Consider the following 25,681-nt stretch of genomic DNA (forward strand, 5'->3'; position numbering starts at 1 on the left):
TGACTTCCACTTGATCGGTGGAGCAAAAAGCTTCGAGTAAAATTTTTTTCCCTAATTGAAAAATAAGAACCCTAAATCTGATTTCAATCAAAACACGTGACAATCACTAATCTGATCACTAAAATCAAAAGCAACGTGGAGGACAGTGAAGAGGGAAGTTGACATTGTTATGAATTGGCCGTTTGTCACATGTACTAAAAGATAACACCGTCTAATTTTAAAGACCAAAAGTGAGAGTTTCAAAACAATGAAAACTAAAAACTATGGATGTTTCGAGTAGGGACTAAAATCAAAATCGAATAATATTTAAGAGACTAAAAACATATTTAACCCACATAATAAATTATAATTATAATATGATCTTACGAAAAATATAATCGCATTGGGAGCAAAACAGAAAACAACGATGACATTCAAACACATCAATCCAATTATCCAATTCACACGGTAGAGTTGTTACATTTAAAGCGTGCCTCAGAATTTTCTTATGCATGTTTCAGAATTTGAGAAAGTTATGTATGGCTGTGAAGTATACATACACAACAAAAGGTAATTGAATAATAATAATAATAAAAAAAAAAAAAAAGGACGTTGTTGAGATATGGTGTTCATGGATACAATCTAAAGCACGAGAGGAAGGAACACCATCCAAAGAGATGCAGAATCAAGTGCCATATTCTTTTTCTCAGAGCAAGAAGAAGAGGTTGGCTTCAAGCATAGAAAAAAATTCCTTGATCCCAAATTCATTAACTTTTCATCAGCCTTCAAACCTGCACCTCAAAATAATTCATCAATCACTAAAACGAATTGTAGGAAGAGAAAGATAAAATCCAAGGTTACTATTTACTTTGAAGGGCGAAGGAAGAGTAGTGAAGATCGTAGCACTTGGGATCATTCTTCTTCAATAACGGCCTCCTCTTCTCCTTCTTGTACGACGCCAACGCCGCCTTTATCAGATCGGCCACGGTGTCCTCAGGCGATATCACCACCTGTACCGCTCCCACGCCCTTCTCGATGCTCACGTTCACCAACACCTTTGATGGCCGGAGAAAAGACTCGCTGTTATGCAACGGAACCTTCAGCGTCAGTGCGAACCTGCGAACACCGCTCCAATGTTTCTCCGGCCGCAGCGAACTCGGCGGGTCCTTACCGGAGAATTTTCTCCGATGACCCGGTGACACTGAAGTCATGCTTATGAGGATAAGTATTTTGGCTTTCCCTCTTTTCTCCTTGATAATTTTGTTTATGGATCACATCACATGATCGAGATAGAGATGTTGGTGTGAGGAGTTTGAGAAGCAAGAGTGATGCTTAAGGAGTAAGGAGGGCTGTTGATGAGAGAAGCTTCTCTGAAAGTGCTCAGCTTTAACTTTTCTGATTGTACTGCTTCCATTGATGCTGATCTTTAACTTTTCTGATTGTACTACCTCCATTGATGCCGATCTTTAACTTTTCTGATTATTAATAAGTGTTATTAATAAATAAATAAACAAAGGTTTAGAAAAAAGAAATAAATAGCTCGCATGATAATTGATTTGAGAAAAACAAGAAGCAAGAATACGAATACGATTGAGTAAAGTGGAGATATATAAGCATGATTACTAAATTATTATTTATTGTGTGAAAAGTTGGTTGAATATATAGTCTTATATTTAATCTTGCCTTTAAGTGTTTTTGTATGTTTTATAAATTTAAAATAAATGTATTTTTTCAAAATAGTTATATCAATTCTTACGTACATGTAAAGTATATAAATAAGAAAAATATTGTAGTTTTTTTAATTTATTTGGATACTTTTAGTGAAATATTAATTCTACCTTTTAGTGATACTTATTAAAAAAAAACTATATTATTCCATCAGTTAATACTATGGAGGAGCTATATGAACAAAACATTTTTTTGTACGCCAGATTATAACAATCTGGAGCATGAGCTTGATAATATGATATTTCTACTAAAATAAAAAAAAAATATAAGTAATAATAATCACAATTCTAAATTATAAATAAAATAGGAAAAAAATTCTTTAACAACTTTTTTTTAACAATTTTTTTGACAATGCATACATGACAGTCTATGATCGGTTTCAAATGTTTTTTTAAATATAAATTCAAACCGACCAATAAAATGATGACATATGTCATGTTATAAAATAATTGTTAAAATATCATAATTTAATAAAATAATTGAAAATAAAAGATAAAGTTAAAAGAATGTACTTTACTCTAAATTTATATAAATTAAATATTTTTAATAGAACGAATAATATTAAGTAACCAAACACATGTAATAATTTTAAATAAGTAATATTATATTTTTGTATAAATATCATATACTAGTATTTTATAAGAAGGTATAAAATGAAAATACATATATATTTTTCCTAATAATTTTAGAAGAGTCAAATAATATATTCAAAATTTATACATTTAATTATCATCTAATACAATAAAATTAATATATAATTTAATATATTCTCCTTCCTTCTTTTATATTCTTCAATATATCAGAATAAAAATTTTCAAATATTTCTTTATCAATGTAAATATAAACATATTTGAAAGAATTAATATAAAAGTTTTCATTTGTGATTATTTAAATCTTAAGAAAAGTTTTGTTTAATTGAACAATTTAATTATTAGTATCTCTAATTGAACCTTAAGGAAAAAATTTAACACCCTCCCCTCGTACATATTGAATATCTCAAAAATATAAAATACATTTAATCTTCATTTTAAATATTCATTTGTAGAAGTAGAAATAAGAAAAATCAGAATTATTATTTTCAAAATGAGAAATGGTGATTTAAAGTTTTCCAGTGGGTTCAAATCATTGATGAAGGAAAGCTCTTGGAAATAGACGAAAAGCATTTGTTTTTTTTTGGATGTTTTCTTCGGAATTATAATCTGGGTTAAATAAAATAATTATATACCTGATACTACTTACTTATTGCTAAGGAATTCACGTCTGGGATGGTGACTTTCAAATTCAATTGTCAAAAGATAATGCTTTTTTAAATAAGGATTTAATTAGATAAACACCATTATTTTTATTAAATCATATACTATAAATATATTAAAGTACAATCTTAATGTATATATTTCATATTTTGGTTATGTTGGGAATGAATTTGTTTTCTATAGAAGATAACTATGTAAAACCAAAATGAATGCTTCGCAAATATATTTTTTAGAAAATAGTCTGCTTAGAATTAAAAAAAAAATATTGAGAAAATCATTTTTTGAAACAAAAATAAAAGTAAGAAAGTTAAATTTAAAACAATAAATTAACATTTTAATACGCATAAATACTTGATTTGTATGAAAGTATTAAAATGACAGCATTTCACATTGTTGAATGTGAGAAAATTTCATATTTCAATTTATTTATATAAACAAATATTTATACAAATAAAATGACATAAATATAATAGTTAAATATATTTTTCATTCAAACTATTTTAAAAAATTGTGTTTCGTTCTTAAATTAAATATATATTCATTTCACTTTTGTCCTTTATGATTTTATTTAGATAAAACTTTTTTTCCATCAACAAATAACACGGTGTTTTATTCTTATGATAAACGAATTTTTATAATACATTATACTATAGTTATTTGCTAAAGAGAATATTTTACATCATTTTCACAAAGTAAATAAAAAATAAATATATTTTCAAGTTAGAAACAAAATAAAAATTATACATACATATATATATATATATATATATATATATATATATATATATATATATATATATATATATATATATATACATATATNATATATATATATATATATATATATGTATATATATATATATATATATATATATATTTAACCCTAAAATTAATATTGTAATTTTCTTGAGTTTTTGTTTTAGTACATGAGTTATAGGATACTTATTGGGCATAGCCAGTCTTGTTGGTCTTATTAGGTTCCCTACCCTCAGACTTTCCTTTTTGTGCTTCTTTCATACTAATACATGTATGAAGAAAATTATACTTATTTCCCTTATTTTATTTTATATAACATTTATACTATCTCGACTTTTTAATAAAATATCATTCTCTTATTTTCTTAATTTTTAAATAAATGTCAACATGTTATATATTTTTAATAAATGATATTTATCGTCTTTATATTTTAATAATGCCATAATCACTTTCCTTTCCTTATTTAAAATATTGAATTAAACGATAAAAAATTAAATATTTTTTATAGAAAAAACTGAATGATTTAAATATTATTATCACATTCTTCAAATATAAGAAAATTAATATTTCTTTTTTTTTCGTTGTTGTGCCAAGAGTTCTTTATCTTTTTATTTTCTACTTCGAAAAATAGAGACGTGTTATTTGGTGAGGGCTGCCTTTGTCTTGAATTGCCTCTACTGGGCCACTTCTTCATGGCCTTTTATTCTATTCATAAGTTCACCAAAAATCCCAATAGGTTAACTCATGAACTTCCAATGTTCATTTCAGAATTTAAAGAAAATTATTTTTATATAAAATGTAAGAAAACACTCTTAATTGTATTTTAAGATCGTAGAAACATTTCGAGGAAAGTATTTAGATGTATATATAATATTTGTTATAATTATGTTAATAAATATTTACTTTGTTGAATACTAATCTTCAACGAAAAATCAGATTTATCATTTTGTAGATTTTCTCATTTCAAACTAAAAAAAACTCGAATATGATAACTTAAGAAAATTTTAAATATAATTATGTAAAGTAAGGTTAAAAATATATTAAAGTTTAACTATGATATAATATTGATTTGAAAAACAAATCGACTTTAATAACTCTAAATATATTTTTTTTGGAATCGTTGTTTAAAAATCCATAATTTTTTACTATACAATCCACTTTTTTTTAAACAAGTCCAAGATTGGGTAATAATACCAAACTTTTGCATTTGCAATATTTTTAATTATAATTAAAATCCAATGTCAACACGTGTAAGTTAATTAATTACTAAAAGAAGTTGTATTTTTTAAGGATAATAATTGTTATAATGATTATTAAAATAATGTTTTGCAATGATATTTTAGATTGTCACTATATAGGTTTAGGATCGTAGTTCATGATTAAGAAACCATTTGCTTATTTGCTCTAATCTGTGACAAATTTTAAACCACTTATTTTGTTTAATGAACACGTTACATGATTACATATATCGATCCTAATGTTTATTAATTGATTTGGAAGTAAGAAATTCACCATCAATCCAATCATAATATATACTTTGTTCTTATTATTACTTTTATATATTAATCTTTATTGATGATTTTGGTTTGAGATTGCTTTTGATGTCAATTGATGAATCACATATGTTCGAATCAAACTTTTTTTTTTTACAATGGAAACTTACGTGTTTTTAATATGATAAGAATCAACTTTGGAAATTAAAATAAACAAGAATAGGAAAAACATATTTAGGTGGAAGAGAATATTTCTATCGAGAAGAGTGTGTTTACTTAGATCAGTACTTACAATTGTACCTCTTTACTATATGTCTTTCTTCAAAATATCCATCAACATTAGTGAACACATTATGAGAATAAAAAGATTTTTTTTTTTGAGTTATGGGCAGATGGGGAAAATAACATGGATTAAATAATAAACTTTATGTAAATTAAATGATGAGACAAGTCTAGAAATTAAAGATTTAAATCTATTTAATATGAAACTTTTAGCTAAATGGGAATGGAAGTTATGTACAAAAGAGGAGAGACTTTGGAAGGATGTGTTAGGTTCATGGAGAAGCTTGGATGATAGAACAATCAACACTCTTAATAGTCTATAGAGGGTTAAAGGTATTCCATCAACGCTTTTCTTAGCATGGCACATTTTGTGAAGAGTAAATCATTTCTACAACCATTACTTAATCTATAATTCTTATCACATATCCTTTATTCTAGAAACTACTCTTGTAAATTTAGCATTGTATTAAGAAATTGATAATTTTATATTATTTTGATGAAAATTATATTTTATCGCAAATATTTATTTATAACATGAAAAGGTTAACGTTGATAGTAAAGTTGTAAATGTATTTAAATGAATACTATTTTTTTCATATTTAATTGTTTGTGAAACATGCATTAAACTAGAAATTCTTAATAGACTGCATGATGTAATTACTCAATCCACTCAAATCATGAATACTTATAAAAACCCGACGTAAAATTTTCAAAAAACTTAATAATGAGTGTTTAACATTCCCTTTTAGTCATCAACTTTGTATTTTAAAAGGTTGTTTTTTGTTCTTAGAAATTTTTATGAATTTAGGTTTTTATCCTTATATTTTGTTTTCTAGTTTTTACCTGTATACTTGAAAAGTTAAATTTGTATGATAGTATCTTAAATGGAAAGAATAATAGTGTAAATAACTCCATGCATGTAGCACACATTTCCATGGGTTTGTCCTCTCTTTCAGGGGCTAATTCATATCATTGATGGGTTGTAGTCAAGGACATATAATCCCTCTAGATTTGAACGCACTTACAAGGCTCTTTTGCTCAGGTAACTGGCAAAGCGAATCGATTGGAAATGTTGACCAGCTCCAAAAAACAATGAGTAGATCACATAGTGCGAGTTCAACTTGGTCAATAAACCAAAAGCTCCATCTGTATTCATTCATTTCACGGCGAGGCATGGTGTATAGATGGAAAATTTTGAGCAAGAAGACCCACATTGTAGTTTGCAATGAATGGGTCCGCCATTGTTTAAAGCTCCTTTTTGAGAAAGCCAGCATGGCTATTAACAGTCACCATTTTTTGTACTCGATGAATAATGCTTAAACTCCGCATGCAAATCACTTCTCACCATATACACTACACAGCCTCTGTGATGTAACATATTTTGTCAACATTTTACAGCTACAGGAAAGCACAGACATGCAACAGTTGGAGAATCTTTTGCACTGCTCATTTTAGTCCACCCACCAAATCATTTGCACCCATCACATCATCGTCACTGCAAACACCACTCATCCAATTCATGTCCCAAAGTATCCATTCCCTGTCCCACCCCATCATTTTCTTCACACTTTTTAGCCCCACTATTCAAAATTCTCTCTATGGAAGCCATGTATTGCGTGTTTCTCAGTATATGTACTTTCAGAAGCATGCACCCGTTAGATACATTACATGTCATTATTTTCAGATATTGATCTTTAATTTTCTGCTAGAAAGAAAATACTCAGAGTTAAAAAATAAAAGCACCTGATATATATTAGGTTAAAGAATAGTTGACTTCACATTTATTAATGCTGCATGGACCTTTAAAAATTGTAGCAGTGAAATTTAATTGACCTGGGAAATTAAAGGCTGGAAATACGCATATCTATCTATCTATCTATCATTCTATTTGATGATGAAATATATTGCAGCTCTGATATTCCAATTATGGCACTTGGGGTCGCGTAATAAAAGTGGGGTTGAAATATTGATAGCATGCAGTGATTAGTTGGAGGTTATCAGTTCAATGAAGACGACCTGCTTTCACTTTGGAGTTTGCCAAAAGTTGCAGAAAAGGTGGAAGGAATTGATTGTCAGTAATTATAGTCAAACAAATAAGTGTGGAAGAAAAAGAAATTTGGTATGGCAGAAGGAACAGTAGTGGTATTTTTTATTAATAATGCTTCACGAGTTATGATCACTGTAGTGATAATCAATTTTTGAGTAAGGTGAGCTAAGTAACACACAAAATCGTTGTAGATGTTAATACATATGATTGAGAAATAATAATAACAAGAGTGTATTTGTTTGATGACTAAGTATATATGATATCTACGGCATAGGCATATAGATTATGATGAAGTTAAGTGTGAAAGTATATGAGAGACTGATAATCAGAAGAACATGATGAGATGAAAGTGAAAATTATGGGAATAAGGTGACTGGAAGAACAGGAAGCAAGAGCGTGAAGGGAATAAATGATTAAAAGATAGGGTTTGCAAAGGGAAGATGAAAGATAATGATGAGTGTTAAGTGATGCTCCCGGTTGGGTCTGGGAAGGTCTAGAGGTACTCCTTTCCCATTTGAAAGCTTAAAATGATGGTAATTAATGTAGGTGTAAGAAGGAGCCAAAAACATATAATTGACGAGTCCTACCGTTTTGGATTTTGGATTCGAATTAGAAATATCACTTGAGCAATGTTACTGTATAATATTCTTGAAGTCCGTATCGATTAAAGATAACATCAATTCATAATATATATAAGTAAATGTAAATTTTATTTTATAAATCAATTTTATAAAATTAATCTTAAAATTTACTTTTAATACAGTATCAGATAAACAAATAGGGACCAGCTTTTCAATATCTTATCTTACTATATATCGATCCTATGACCAGTCAAAAAGAGGCACAGGAATTGGACTTTACCAATGGCGATGATGGAGCACCGGTGACCTCAATTGTTGTAATTCATATTTACCAGATCGCCGTTGTTTTGCATTATTTATACTTGTATGATACATTAAAAAATGTGAACTCATCCTGTGATACTACAGGAGCTAAATGAGTCATTTGATTTTGACCCGTATCAAATTTTGTAATTTTTCAATCTAGCTTAATTTGACAATCAATATGGATTCAACCCAAGGGAATCGTGTAATTCATTTTGTCTTACTTTTAAGAGTATATCTTAAACCAATCATCTTGAATAAATATATATATATATATATATATATATATATATATATATATATATATATATATATATATACACATATATAAAAAATGTTTACTAAATTAATAGTAGGCCATTATTAAAAAAATAAAAAAAATATATATATTACTTTTAATGTATTTATGAACCTTGAGTTCTTTTTCTTAAAACGCTGTAGAAATTTTCATCTTTCTAGTTTCTCTGGTAAACACTTACTTTAAGTTTATTTGTTTTTCGGCATATGCAATTTCTTTTTATAAGCACAATATAATAGATAGAAAAAATATTAAAAATACTCCAACTCATATAAACATGTATAAAAATACGTAAAAGACGATTAATATATATTTATACTAATAAAATATAATCTATACTATAAAAGTACTGATAACTATTAACCATTAAATACAAACTATTAAAGAATTGATTGAGCGTTCAAGCTTATACATATTTAATTACTTGTTAACCAATTTAAACACATCTTTTTTAATATTCAAAAAATCATAATTTTTCTTTTTTTTTTTTGTTAAATTTAATCCATCAATTAACTTCAAAGGTTTTTGTTCACATTCAATTTTTGTGTTGGTTAAATCAGAGTTGAACAAACAAATTAGATATATTTTTTTAGGTTATATAATATATTAAATATGTTTTTTATTTTCTAGATTTTTACTCTCTGAAATTATCATATAATTTGGTTTTTAAATTTGAAAACAAATAAATATAATTCTTATAATTGAATCACATTAATTAATTTTTATTTTACCTATCAAATGATGTTTTAAATTAATGTCTCACTTGTTCGTTTGACATGTTTAAACTTAAATGTTAGTTTAAAGTTTCATTTAACACATAAATAATTAATGTTACAGAGTCAAAATAATTATATTCATTTATTGTTAAAATTTTAAAACTAAAATATATTAAAATTTAAAATATTTCACAGAGACTAAAATCATATTTCACCTATATATTAACAAAAGTTAAACAAATTTAAGTGTAACCTAAATAAAAATAATATATATATATATATATATTAAAAATATATTTTTTAATATAAAGGAAAAACTCGTATAAAAAATTACTTCAAACTAATTTTGCTGTGTTAGTCCTTGTCTAGTTTTAACAGCTAATCCAATTCAATTTCTGAAATTATAATAAAAATTAAAAGCAAACTAGAAATGTGATATCCAACCAGTGAATGACATTGTTACTATTACAGAGCAAAAGCTTCCAAATGAGTTTAAGATATTTTTGTTAATCAAGTTTCATTGATTTTATGCATCTATTTGTATTTGCATGTAAAATTATATTGTCAAAAATTCATTCTCATTTTTCTGTACTAATTATAGCATTTTAATTTATTAACTTTTACGTGCTAATAATAATAATAATAATAATAAAATCTATATTACGCATCTCAATGACATTGACACACTGCATTGAATGAGTGACAGTTTGATATTTTATTATATAGTACATTAAAGCATCTAACTCAGGAATTTGTCGCCATCACAACTCTGTAACTTCTTTGATAAATTAAATGTGTACATGTTCAATAAAAAAAGGTGTCTTACCAAAGGACAATTGACAATATTAATTTAATTGTAATTAAACATCCCCACTTTCTTATTCACTAGCTTTTGCTTTTAAGTGAATTTATCTATTAATGAATTGAAACTTTATTTATTAAATCGTTTATAATAAACAGATAAAATTCAACCTAAAGCTTTGTTTTTAAACGAGTTAGAGAGATGATTTCATTTTTTTATTGTTTTTTAGTGAATTTATGGATAAGTTGATTTAAAAATAAAATTTGTAAAATTAGTGTAGGATTTCATTGGTATGATAGATAAAAAATTTGTTTAATAGATAAAAATTAAAAATTACCAAAATGTCTCTAACTATTAAAATAATAATATAAAAGGATAATTATTAATGTTATATTTAATTGTAAAAATATTTATAAATAATAAAAAATTAATGTTAGTTATTATTATTATTATTATTATTATTATTATTATTATTATTATTTACTATTATTATTATTATTTCATCCTGTAAATCATTTCAATAAAATACATTGTACTTAACAGAGTGACATTGTAAATGTTGAGAAATATTTGCAAATCTGCACAAAGATGAAAAATTGGAAAATTTAGATATCCTGCAAATAGAAACGAACGTAAAAATATCTGAAATTCATCTTCACATTTAATCGTACATAATAAATTATTCTCAAACGAAGAAAGTTAAGTTATCGTCTTGAGAACTTTTATTATATACAATCATTTACTTATATAAATTAAAATTATTTTAGAAGTGATTCTTATTAAAAGAAAAAGTAACTATTTATTGATATTACATTTTATTATTTTAGTTGGTGAATATTTTATATTAATTCAATATTAAGCGTACTAAATTTTCATATAACCTATAAATTAAACGATCTTACAATCAATATGTACATATATTTTAAAAAAACGTATTATATGAGTTTTTTTAGTGAAATATCAAACAATTTTCAATTTTTATAAAAAAAGTCAAATTCTTATTTTTTTTAAGAAATTAACTTCTTAGAAATATTAGTTTTAATAGAATAAAAAATAAGAATGGTGTATATATATTTTACAACAATTTCATTCTTTATTTCATAAGAATTTACTATTTCTAAAATTGTATTTCTCTCTGAATTGGAAAGTTATATCTTTTTTAAATAAATTATATCTTTTGAAGATATAGTAAATGGTAAATCAACATGGTTCTATCAAATTATTGATTAGACTAAATACTTCATTTAATTAGTTTATTTAATTAACCTCTTGTTATTCTTTTCTTTGAATTCTAATCAAGGAAATCAGTTGATGATATAAAAGCTAAACGTTTGAAGAGCAGTTTGAAATTTTGAAGACGTGTAATGATTTTTTTTAGTAAGCAGAATCTAATTCATTTTCATCATGCTACTGTTGTTATCATTAGCAATTTTAACGGGCATTACCAATATCATTGGCATCTACATCAATCATCACCCTCTACGATCAGTCATCACTACAATCTAAGCCATTTTCATCATGCCACCACCGTAACGAGCATTACCAACACCATTGGTGTCCGCGTCAACCATTACTCTCTACGTCAACCACCGTCAAGCATGTCAGTCATCGATGAGTCTCTAACTCAACCACCATCCTCCACATCACCATCAACTTGCCCAACCACCACCACCCATCTCTCCTTAATATAATGAAAAACTTCAACAACTTATGTAGAAAATTTGTTATCCAAAGTGTCAATGAATTTATCGACAAAAATATTTGTAAATAACTGTGATGATAAGTTACTGACAAACCAAAATTGTCTGTAACTATGTTGGTAAGGTACTAACATAATTTTCGTTGATAATTTAAATGCTTCGATGAATTAGAGTTCATCAATAAATTACAATTTATCAATAATATTCTATCATAAAAAAACAAACTTCTTATAGTGCTTAAGTGTCAATTAATCTCTTTATTAAATCAATAAGTAAAATATTGCTTTTGAAGTAACGTGGTTGTTTGAACAATATTGTATATATTTATGGGAAGTCGTTGGAAAATTGAAAATTAATACATAGTTTAAAACGGAACTATAATAATTATGGATATTTAAAGGAGGTATAAATCTATAGTAATAATATTATAAATATGATAAATCATAAAATTATGTGATTTTAGACTATATTATTATTAAAGTAATGTCATTAAGTATCAACATGGAAGTAGGAAGTAGAAGAACAAAACATATCACTTAAGTTATAATTTTGCTTGAATAAGATGTCAAAATTATTCTATCTTCTTTAAGAATCTTACTACTCAAATGACAAGTTATTACTCAAACATTAAGGTGTGACGTTGGCATAATAAATATCCTTAATAAAAAAAGAGGTGGTTATTAAATATTGAAGTGAATAGAATTTCCATAATTCATTGAATAATATGATCACTCAAAAACTTATAAGCAGTAAGAGAGTATGATAATTTTTAGATGATGATAGAACGCTCAATGGTTGTAATATAAAGTATAAAATCTGGTTAAAAGAATACTGACTTCATTGATAATTTAGATTATAAATAATGATAAATGAAAAGGCAAAGAAAATTTACAGTCATGCTACAAACCTATGTAAAACGAAAAACAATCTACACACACTTACACATGCATACCCATATCCACTAATACACACACACACAGAATTCCCCATACACAATTAATTTATTAATAATAGTTTAAAGCAACAATTTCTCTTCTCATTATAACTTTTTATTTCTTCCCATTTTAATTTATTATAACAATAAATGCCATAATTTTTAATATTACTATCTCATACTTAAATTATTACATTTTTTATGATAAAAACTTATTATCCTCTCTCAGGAGACGGTACAAAACATTAATGAAATCAATTATAATCATTTATCAATATTAAAGATTCAAAAGAGAAATTTCAAACACATTGAATAATACATTTTTCATTTTCTCCAATCAAAGCGTATCATTTGTCTTATTACGTCGTTAATCACAAAAAAAATTCCTTCTATTATAATTATACCTTTTGGTCCATCCAAGACCTTTTCTCAACGACTATTTTCATGAGTTTGTGTTTTAAAAGGTTTAATATTTAAGCTCGTAATTAAAATCTTCATAATTTAAAAAATATACTTTTTAAATATTTAAGAAAAAATCCTTATAATAATAATAAATATTTCATTATTTTCTAAAATAAAAGATACATATTTACATTAATTTGATACACATATAATAAACATAATAAAAATAAAATGATTATAAAAAAAATAATTTTTTTGTAATCTTTTAAAAAATAAAAGAAAAAGTAATGTTGAAAGTAAAAGATTTAAGTGTGTGAAAATATAACTGTAAATATTTTAACACATGCACCAAATAATTCAATTAGGACAGATCATGCATTTTAAGAGCCATAATAATTAGTTTATTGTATACATATGGCTACAGGCCCACAGAAAAGAGAACAAAACAATAATGCCAAATAGGAAAAAAATATTTTTTTTTTCAAGGAAAAAAAAAACAAAAGGAAAAGATATCAAGAAAACGAGTGGTAGCACTAAATTTGTGTAGACGACGAAGTCTATATATTATTATATTATCATTACTAAAATGAATGCTCGAGTTAATTCAAAGCCCGTTAATTGTTACACACAGTCGCCACAAGAAAATATTTTTAACCTCATAATAATATTTAAAAAATAATTACTACTAATTTACTTTTTAAAAATATTCAATATTAAACTACCCACTTTATAATCGGTTAATCAATCGAAATAATAAAAAAAGTTATTTCAGCTTTCATGGAATTACACGCTTAATAAAAAGAATTGATTAATAAAATATATATAATTTTTAGGGAATAATGTTGGCATAGATAAACAATGGTTGGAAAGAAAAGGATGGAAGATTTTAGGATTCATTGATTTATTATACAAGGTTATGTTATGACAGAGACGGTGAGAAGGGGAGAATTGGAGTCTATAAATAGAGGTGGTCTGCATTTTGAAAATTCCCGCAAATATCTGCAACAGACAAACGTCCAGCGCAGCATCCACCACGTCCTCAACCAAATCACGCCATTCTGCCCTTTCTCACCTCTCTCACCTCTCTCACCTCTTCCACCTCACCCTCCCAATCCCTATCACAAACACTAAAATTCCACCGCCGCCGGCAGTCCTAGGGTTCCCGTGACAATGCTTCCCTACGCTTCCGTTTCGGAGGTCGAGGTGGCGCTGGGGCGCAATCTCACCTTCGCCGAGACCCTCTGGTTCAACTACTCCGCCACTAAGTCCGATTACTTCCTCTACTGCCACAACATTCTCTTCCTCTTCCTCATCTTCTCCCTCGTCCCCCTCCCCCTTGTCTTCCTTGAACTCAAGCGTCTCTCCTTTTTCGACTCATACAAGATCCAGCCCAAGGTTCGCTTGTCCCTCGACGAAATGTTCAGATGTTACAAGGACGTCATGCGCATGTTCTTCCTCGTTGTCGGTCCCCTCCAGCTCGTCTCTTATCCTTCCATCAAGGTTTCACTCATCTTCACCCTCACCAGTTACATCACCTGATTTCTTTACTTTATTTATTTATTTTTTATTTACTTTTCAGATGATCGGGATCAGGACTGGGTTGCCATTGCCGTCGGGGTGGGAGATCCTGGCTCAGCTGTTGGTCTACTTTCTGGTGGAGGATTACACCAATTACTGGATCCACAGGTTTCTGCACAACGGTTGGGGTTACGAGAAGATTCACTGCGTTCACCATGAGTACGCTGCTCCCATTGGATTCGCGGCGCCCTATGCCCACTGGGCTGAGATCTTGATCCTCGGGATTCCCTCTTTTCTCGGTCCTGCCATGGTTCCTGGCCACATTGTTACCTTTTGGTTGTGGATAGCCTTGCGCCAGATTGAGGCCATTGATACGCACAGCGGGTAGCGCTCCCTCACTCACCTAAATCTGTTTTCAATCACTGACAGAGTCTTGCTTTTTCTTTGATTGTGATCCTATATGGATCCTAGCATCTGTTTCGCATCCTTCGTCTTTTTTTTTTCTCTTTTGCTTTATTCTAACCCGTCTTACTTTATTTCTTTCTCTAAGAAGATTGCAAAATTTTCAGGAGGATAGTTTTTTTATTTATTTATTTATTTATTTTCTTTCTTTCAATTTCTTTGTTCTTATCACATTTGTATATGTTGCTCCTGCTGCATTTTAGAGTGTCCCTAATAGACAATAATTATGTGGAGAAGAGATTTTGTTTAGGCAGCACTTTCCACACAATAAAAGATCCTCTCCATTTCATTTATTTTCCGGATGTCTTTGTAATGGAAGAAATGGAGGGAATCTTGACTTTCTGCTCAAAGACAATCTGATGTTTTCTCCTTGGTTAAAAAATGTTTGGTTTATTTTCTTAAACCTCTCATGAAACCAAAAAAGGCACGTGAAAACATCAAACTGAACAGAGTAGTTTCTATGTGCTTGTGAAAGTTGAACCTGAATTGTAATTGATTTGATTAGAAAATGAAACATGCTATAAATGTGTATTTAGAAACGGATTGTGGATTTGTATCTACCACACCATATCTTATAACAGATTTGTTTAGTAACGCATTTTGTACCATTGGATGTGGATATGCAAATGCAACTATATCTTATAATCCACATGTTTGGTAACACATTTTGTTCCATTGGACGTGGATATGCAAATGCGTCTACGTGCATGTTTATAAACGGATCACAGATGTGTCTCTGGCAGTCCTTATCTTATTACCAAACACATCTGTACCAATGGCCAAGAGTGTTTAGAAACGGATCATGGATGTGGTCTTTCACATAGAAGTCAATACTAGTTTTCTAACATTTGCAGTTTTCACATTTTAGAAATGATTTCTTTTTTTGTCTCGGAATGTATTTCCAAACACGGTTCGTCAGTTGCTTTTGGGTTAGTCTATTGTTGGTTTTGGGTTGGCTCGGATGTCAATTTGTGGTGGGTGGGAATATTCAAATACAACTTAGTTTCTTTTGAAACAGTTCATGGATGTGGTTTTTTAGCACCAAAGTGAATGCCACCAGTTCTAGATTTTGCATTTTTCACCGTGTAGACATGTATTTTGACCTCAGAATGTGTTTCCAAACAAGCACTATAAGTTGTTTTCGGGTTGGTTTGGAGTTGAGTTTGTACCGGATGTGCATCATTGATGATAAAGCAAACATGAATAATAATATGGATTAAACACGGTGATATACGAGCAGTCTGGGAGAAGGTTGATGAGCATTATATTTGTTGGTAATAATTTAATAATGTGAAATAATTACATTGGCTGATACTTCACTGCTGAAGAAGAAACTTGCTCATTAACTTGTGGGACCTCTGTAGTTTAACAGTGAGCAAAATTTTATTGAAGGTTACTGTTGTTGGGAAGCTTTAGTTTGTTGTCATTAATCTGACAACCAGAAGTTGGATTTGAATTTTTTTTTTCTTGGATTCATTTGCTAGCTCTCGTGCAAGTACTTTATAATGTTCTTAATCATGCTGACAAGTGGATCTTTCTGGTGTTTGCTGTCTCAACAATTTGCTGATCAAGTTATTATTTGTTTAGTACAAGCATTTGCCAACTTTTTCTCTGATAAACATCCAATAATGTTAGGACATTGGTTAATTTTGTTGAGATGGAATGTCCTTGTGGAGTGCCGAACTTGAATTTTCTAATAATTGTCTTTAAGAATTTACCAGTAGCCACTCCTTCTTTGTCATTGATAAACACTGGCACACTCCCCTCCCCTCCTTTTCCTTTGCTCACTTTATGAGAAGATAACGCATCATTCTTTAGTTCCTGTATTGCAATTTTTAGATGTGGGGTTTTATATTATATTGCCTACTTTTCTCATGTCTCAGGTATGACTTTCCGTGGAGTATCACAAAATATATTCCGTTTTACGGTGGCGCTGAATATCATGATTACCATCATTATGTTGGAAGACAAAGTAATAGCAATTTTGCTTCAGTTTTCACATACTGTGATTACATCTATGGAACTGACAAGGTTATATCATCACTCTGGAATTGTTTTTGCTGCATAAATACATGAATCGTCTTTCCAAATGTCATATTGATTTGCTATACTTTGTTTGTCACAGGGATATAGGTATCAGAAGAAAATACTTCAGAAGGTAAATTTATAAGGCTTTGTCGTTGAAAAAATGTGATTGCATCCTGAAACCTTAGTTACGACTACGAAATTTTTATTTTGCTTTGACACTTATCCTTTTGTTTTGTTGGGGATACAATATTGCAATGATCAACTCTTTTTTTCCACCTCTGTTTTTTATTTTAGTTGAAGGAAGATTTGGCATATGGTGAGCAACAGAACGGAGGATCATACAAGACACAGCAGAGTAAATCTGACTGAAAGAAACCGAAGTATCCTGTAGGTGGTTTCAGAATGTTTTGTTGACTCTTTGGAACCACCAAAACACCTGCAGACATAAATCTCGTGGTGGTAAAATAGATGTCTTTGGTTAGCTTTAGGTTGAAGTTTAGTAGAATGGAGTTTTACGATTTGTGATTGTGTTAGAAATCGGCCGCTGGAGGAATTTATTCTATTGTCATGTTCTGGAATTCAAATTCTGGTTTTGGTTCATGTCCTTCAGAATGTTCCTTCGCCAATGACTTGTAAATTCAGAAATATGAAATAGGCTTCCTTTGACGGGATGTAATTGAAAATTATAATAATGTTTGGAAGTTCGGTTTATGAGGTTGAAGTAAATGCCCACATGTAGTTCATAAACCGAAGCGCAACGCTTGGTGTGGTTGCTTGCTAATGGATACAAGTTCAGTGGGGTTGCTTGCGGATGAATACTGTTTAGTGGGGTTGAGTGGTGCAATAATGCACACAATATATGCAAGATTTGGTATTGAGATTGCCCTGAATGTTTGGATTGACACTTATTAATTGTCAGAACAATATTTTAAGAGCAGGATTAAGCTAGGAAGTAAAAAACAGTTTACATATTCGAACTTTATCATGTCTGATCTCTATAGTCTATGTAGTACTAATCAGTTGAACGTGATTACTTTTCTTGTGTATTATCATTGCAGCAGTAATGAGTTGAATGTGACACTATACATTCCAAAGAAATTGATATTAAGTGAGGTATATGCTGGTATAAATGTTGCCAATTAAGTTAAAAGTCATTGATGAAAGTCCTCAATAAGGTGGTGATTTATCAAACAGCTACCCAATAAATTGTTAATTGATATTATATGATCTAATGAATTGTTAATTGATATTATATGATCTAATGAATTGTTATCATATAAAAAAAAATTCTATCAAGACCTTAATTAAGAAACTTAATCGAAATATATTCATCTTTATTTATTTTCCGTACAAAAACTCTTTAATTCAATTAAATGATATATTTTAACTTTTGAACAAAAATTATACGTTTGAATTAATTTTATGAAATAAAAACTTAAAAAAAAAAATTATAGAATCCACACTTAGAAGAAAAAGATAAAAATTTCTGAACCACTTTAGTTTCTAAACTAAAAGTTTATGGGACACCGTTTTTCTTCTAGTCAAACCTTGTCATTATTTTAAAACTTCTTTTACTAAAAAAACTTTTTAATTTTTTATAAAAATGTAAATTGAAAATACTAATTCAATTAAGTTTAATTGTACCCGTGTATAAAACAATATAGAGTTAAATATGTTTTTAGTCCCTATATTTTGGGGTGATTTTGGTTTTAGTTCCTCTTTCAAACTAAGATACAATTTAGTCCTTCAACTTTAGAAAACTGTGGTTTTAATCCTTTTTACCAAATTTTTTTAACTTTATTTGTTGTTTCAAACATGTTTCATTATAGCATTTGGATTTTTTACACTGTTTGACACATTTTTGCTTCAATGTTAATTGAGAAACGCGTTTGAAACAACAAATAAAGTTAAAAAAATTTGGTAAAAAGGATTAAAACCAGAGTTTTCTAAAGTTGAAGGACTAAATTGTACCTTAGTTTGAAAGAGAGACTAAAACCAAAATCATCCCAAAGTATAAGGACTAAAAACATATTTAACCCAATAATATATTATAATCAGCTAAAGTGCTTTGTTTAGATGATTTTTTAAAATATTATTTCGATAATAGATTATATGTTGAAAAGTGATTTTATTGTAAAATATATCATTAGTCCATGTGTGACTTTCACCTCCCACGAGGCATATATATCTTGTGTGTGTGACTATAAATTAATAGATAGTTTGATAACAACCTAATTATAGGTGGAGCAGTATGTCTAACAAACAATAAATCTTGAACTCCAAACTATAACTTGATAAGTATGAAAAAATACATGTTTTCAGACTTATTAATTAGCTCAAATTTGTAATTAATCAAGAAATAATGTGTTTTTCTCATTGAAAAGTTGTAATTAGAAGTAGGAAAGTTGTGTAGTAAATTGTACAGGAATTTATATATCAAAGTGGAGTGTTGTTAGTTGTTTCTCGCTAAGTCAGCATTTAATCGCTCAACTAAAAAGATGATTATTCACTCAGCGCACCAAAATAATTCGCTGAGCAAATTATGGACAATTAAAGGTTGTGCAGTTGATTATTCGCTTAGCGCATGATAGTTGTGCATTAATCGAATTAATTAAATTAGAATTGGCTTTTAAGTTCGAGACAGACAGAAAGAAGGAACACCTTACAGAAGTTTCAGAAGGAAAGAAACGAAGATAGGAACTTCAAGAGACTATTTCAAGACATCAAGACACCATTTTTGCAAGGGATTGCTTCAAATGTGTACCTTTAAATGACTAAGAGTAGTTTCTCTTTAGTTGGAATTGGATGTAATGAACTCAGTGTGATGGAGTTTTCCTGTTCAATATATGGTTGTTCGTTCATATGCTCTTTCTTGAATTTACTATCATTATATGGAAATATAATATTATTTGAATGTCTTTAATTAGTGAAAAGTAATTTTGATCATGAACATAGATAGAGCACCTAAGTGATTTGGGATCTAGGGATAGACTCAATAACTTGATAATTTTTAGCATCAGACATAATACAAATTGTTTGTTAAGTTGACTAAGGGATTAACAATTTGATATATTAATTTAGAACTAGTTGCTTAGATAATAGGACTAGTATGCCTTGATGTGAATATTTGAACAAAATAATGAAATATTGAAAAGAGTTTTATATTCATATGGTTCATCAAACCTAATTCCAACAAAGTTTCTTTTAAATATAAATTTATATCACACCAACTATTTGATAAAATACTAAATAGATTTCCTTGTATTGTTTTGTTCATTTTGATGTCTAATTGAGTTATAAAAGGAAGAATTGTCATGTGTTGTGCAAGTCCCTTGGAAAAACGATATTTTACTTATTCACTGTATTACTTATAACGATTTAGTATACTTGTCAAAAGTTATCATAACTCTAATATCATGTTAAGAAGTGAACTTTAAATTTAACTTAATCCTACAAAACTAACTTGTTAGATGAGACTTGCACTCGCTTATATACTCTAAATTAATCTTATCATTAGTTGATGTGAGATTTTTAACAACAGACTAAACAAGTTTTACATTTTCATCTAAATTTTTTAACCAAATTTGCTTAAACAAAACTTTTGTCATATGTCAAACAAGTTGCATAATGACTTTTGAGTTATTTATACTATTCTTAAAATTTAAAAACAAAAATGTATCAAAATTTGAAATAAAAACAAATTTTCATTTCATATTAAATATAAAAACTACAAACATATTTAATTTTAATTTATTCATTTTATATATATATATATATATATATATATATATATATATATATAACATTTTAATACTTATATTCATACCAATTTCAAACTTAAACAATCAAATTTATCAATAAAATTTACATCTATTTCAACCACAAACCATTAAAAAAAACATAAATCTATGTTTTTTAATAACCTTTAAAATATCAAAATCATAATTAAGATATCAATCTATCAAAATAAATATTTCAAATATTTTGTCTTAAGGTACTATCATAAATAAAACTAATTTTTTTCACCTGTTAAAACTTGTTCGCTCAAATTTAAGATGATATATATATATATATATATATATATATATATATATATATATATATATATATATATATATATAAAAGGTCAAAGAAAAAAATTATAAGATGAAATTTGAATAATTATATTTTTGTATTTATAAATTTTCAATTTAAATAATAAAATATTAATATCTGACTTTAGTTAAACTTCGTCTATTCTTAACTAGTCTTCACTTAATTGACAATTAAAGAAAAAAAGTAAATTGTATCAATTTTTGTACTTTAATTTCTATCTGTTTTAGTTTTTATTTTTTACTTTTTAAAAAAACACTTTAGAAAAAAATCTTATTATTATTTATCAATTTTATTATTGTTCACATTATTTATCCCGAAGAGCAGAGAGGAGCAGAAGATGCCAGGGGCAGTCTGTTTCAATAAGGAATAAAAATGTCCTTCTAGCTAATTGAGAGGATTCATAATGTCTACTATTTCTCATATTCTACTATGCACACTTCCCCAAACTTTCAATGATAAATGCACCGTATCTTCATTTACTTCCAAAACAACGTCTTTTTTTTTTTACTTATACAGACAAATTTGAATAAAAAATTAGAGATTTAGGTAAAAAATTTGAAATTATAGATCTAAACAAGTCATGGACGATCTAGACGATTTCAAACGAAGAAACTGTGTTCTTTTGACGACTTCAATATGAGACATGAATTAGAGGTGAAATCGTGTATTCTTGAAACATTCCAAGTCTTAGTAATTGATTATTTGATTACAGAAAAGTGAATTTGTATAGAGGAAGTACAACGTATAATATGTAAAATCTCTCTAATAATTTACCTATAATAATTGATTACCTAATTATTAATTATATATAAATTAATATTTCTATTATTATATTTAAATGAAAATTGTAATAATTATTAATTATATACAAATTAACATTTCTATTATTATATTTAAATTAAAATTATAATAATTACTAATTATATACAAAGTAACATTTTTATTATTACATTCAAATTGAAATTCTAATAATTACTAATTATATACAAATTAACATTTTTATTATTATATTTAAATTGAAATTGTAATAATCAATAATTTAAATAGTAACAATTTAAATGGAAAATCTAACAATTACTAATAATTAACAATATATAATTATAAGTTTTTTTAATTTTACTAAAATAAGTATTTTTTAAAGTTAAAATAATTATCTTACGAGTTTTATTTTTTAAGTCACTACATTTTTAATTTAAACGCTTTAATATTTTTTAAAGTAAAATAATTATTTATGATAAAATTATTACTTATAAAATAAATAAAAATTATCTTAAAAAATTATAAAAAATATTTATTTTTATTTTTATAGCAAAGAGTTTTTTAGTTTTGTGGGCTATGTTTGTTAATTATTAGTATTTATTATAATTTCCATTTAAATGATTACCAACTTACCATTTAGATTAGTAATTATTACAATTTCAATTTAAATGTAATAATAAAAATTTAAATTTATAAATAATTAGTAATTATTGCCAGTTCCATTTAAATGTAATAAGAAAAATGTTAATTTATATATAATTAGTAATTATTATAGTTTTGATTTAAAAGTAATAATAGATATATTAATTTGTATATAATTAACAATTTAAACAGTAATAATTTAAACATAAATTCTAATAATGTTAATTTAAATGATAACAATGTAATAATAGAAATGTTAATCTAAATGATAACAATTTAAATGGAAACTCTAATAATTACTAATAATTAACCAATATAGCTCACAAAATAAAAAATATGCTTTATTTTAACATTAAAACCCTTTGATAATCGATTACCAGATAAATTTTGTCTATTACAAGTGAAGTCGTGTTCTTTCTGTATGAGTTCAGCTTTCTGCAATCGATTACAAGGTCTAGTAATTGATTACCAAGACTTGAAATTGTTTTAGAGATACACGACTTCACCTTTGACTCATGTATCAGGATGAAGTTGTACATGAACATGACTTCTTCATTTGAAGTCATCTGAGCCCGTATGACTTGTTTAGATCCGTAATTATTTGTTCAAATTTGCCTTTATAGGTAAAAAACCCAAAACAACAAAACAGACCAAATTTTCTTCTACTAAATTCATAAATTTTATAAATCTAATACTAATCAATATGAAAATCCTAGTTTCATTTGTTGGTGGAGTTTAATTTATTTACTATCAACTAGTTATGATAGCAAAATGGGTGTTTAAGGCCATTTGATAGTGACACGTTAAAAACAATTAAAAATAAATTCAATTTTACAATCTAATTCGGTTGGATCTGTTGTTGAATTGTCAGCCTAGGAAGTTAACTTGTTTTTTTTATTATTATCGAAAATTCAATATTATATGAAAATAAACTCAAATTTTTTATTTTTACATAAAAATGGCTGATGTCAGATTATTAAGCTAATTCCAGATAAAAGACTAGGTTTTCTATAACATTAATCGAACTGAATGAGATTTTGGATAATTTTTTTGTGATTAAATTAGTTGATGATGTTGTGATGTTGTTGGTTGGAATTGGCATTGAAATCCAGAATGAAGCCGACAATCACGTGGTCTTTGTGGCCAGCTGTTTCTAACTTGAACAAGTTTTATCTTTCAAAGTTTTCAGGATTTGTTGGTCCATTTTTCTGTAAAGTCATGCTTTCTCTTTCTTCCAAACATTCTATGCCTTTCCTTTTCAATATATCATTTATAACTAAATACAATAATAAACTGTGTTCCAATTAGGAGAACATTTCAAATATTATTCATTAAATTAAAAAGTTTAATTTTAATTAATTAATATATTTTCTCTAAATGAGAAGGTGCCACAGTTTCTTTTTAAAGATGTTCTCTCTTCAAAAGAAAAAAAAAAGGGGGGGTTGAAATAGAAGGAATACAATACAATTAAAAGCCCAATTCTATTCAACATTTACACTTTCCGTGATACTATTCTCACCCTTTCAGTAAAATCTACAACTACTATCCCAATTTCTTCAAATTGTAAACATATAATTTAATTTAATTTATTATATTTATAAATTATTTCATTCACCTACGTTATCGCATAAAAATATAAGTCCTTACAAATTTAGGAATTAAAATTACTAATAATTAAAAATTACTGATTCAAAATTGTAGAAATAAAAATTAAAAATCAAAACTGTGAACTTTATAAAATGCAAGGACGAAAATTACAATTAATTCAGCGAGAAATTGATTTCTCATGATTTTATCTGGTTAAATTAATTTTTAGAATTCTTTTAGTTAAAAATAATTTATCTTATATACACTATATTTTTTAATTTTATCAGAGTTTGGTGATTTTTTTTTAAAAGAATTGTTGTTGAAGTATATTTTAAGTAAAGATGATAGATAAACTTTTATACGAGTACATTCAAATAATCTCAATTAATACAAAATCGATATTATTCAAACTCATCAATTTTGACATATGAGTATTATATGTTCATCATTATGATGTTTTAAAACTATTAAAACTGTGACGTGCCAAATATATAATATATATATATATATATATATATATATATATATATATATATATAATAAGACATCATCCATCAAAATAGCTAAGAATTTAAAAATTTTAAAGACAAAACATAGTATCTCAAAATGACATAATATAACTAAGAAATTCTAGTGAGTCTAAGCTGCAAAATCTTCATTCCCTCCAAGACATGCTCTAGTGAAACCTCTCCTTCCTCTGCTCACATCCAAGTGGATGATCATTGCAACACGAAAGCACACACAACAAGCAAGCAGACATGGCACAAACACAGACAAGAAAATACAAGGGTGAGCTAATTATACAAAAAAAAAACATGCATCACATCAAGTATATAATATACATTAAATAACTTAAATCAAACAGTTTAGTAAACGCAACCTAAGCATGTTATTTTCTAGACTTGACTCGTCTGGACTTTAAAATGATAGTCGGGCTATGGCGAGTCTTGCACCCGTGGTGACTTATGAAACTTGGGTTCCCCACTTTGCCACACTCACGAGGTTAGTCCGTTCCGCGCCTTGAGGCATACTAGGAGCCCCCAAGACTAAGGACCTCTTGCTACTTCTCACCACATGGTTCAACCTCTCTAAGTGAGTTTGATTGACCATTGAAGCGTCAGAATGACTTCCAAAGCTGAGCCCCTACTTTCATTTTAAAACACTAAGAATCTCACCGAGAGATTCTACACAGATGGAACTTAGTTTACCACTTGGATCGTACTTTCATCACTTTGTAATCATATACTTTTGCCACAATTAACATATACACAATCTCTACAATATACATTACTCACTCATCACAAATTATAAAAATA

General features: G+C 27.5%; 2 protein-coding genes across 2 annotated transcripts; one reads left to right on the forward strand and one right to left on the reverse strand.

Annotated features, from left to right (window-relative positions):
* Window positions 1-407: 407 nt before the first annotated feature.
* On the reverse strand, window positions 408-1,428 carry LOC106767687. The gene is made up of 2 exons (XM_014652627.2): window positions 848-1,428; window positions 408-770 (listed from the first exon to the last, which is right to left on the reverse strand). The coding sequence occupies exons 1-2, from the start codon at window positions 1,188-1,190 to the stop codon at window positions 622-624; spliced, it is 492 nt and encodes a 163-aa protein (XP_014508113.1). The 5' UTR covers window positions 1,191-1,428; the 3' UTR covers window positions 408-621.
* A 12,778-nt stretch (window positions 1,429-14,206) lies between these two features.
* LOC106769322 (methylsterol monooxygenase 1-1) lies at window positions 14,207-18,334 on the forward strand. Its single transcript, XM_014654894.2, has 5 exons — window positions 14,207-14,774; window positions 14,854-15,176; window positions 17,138-17,285; window positions 17,380-17,412; window positions 17,577-18,334. Exons 1-5 carry the CDS (start codon window positions 14,445-14,447, stop codon window positions 17,649-17,651), a joined length of 909 nt encoding a protein of 302 aa, XP_014510380.1. The 5' UTR covers window positions 14,207-14,444; the 3' UTR covers window positions 17,652-18,334.
* Window positions 18,335-25,681: the final 7,347 nt, after the last annotated feature.

This window comes from Vigna radiata, chromosome 7, assembly GCF_000741045.1.
Source record: "Vigna radiata var. radiata cultivar VC1973A chromosome 7, Vradiata_ver6, whole genome shotgun sequence".
Taxonomy (NCBI): Eukaryota; Viridiplantae; Streptophyta; class Magnoliopsida; order Fabales; family Fabaceae; genus Vigna; species Vigna radiata.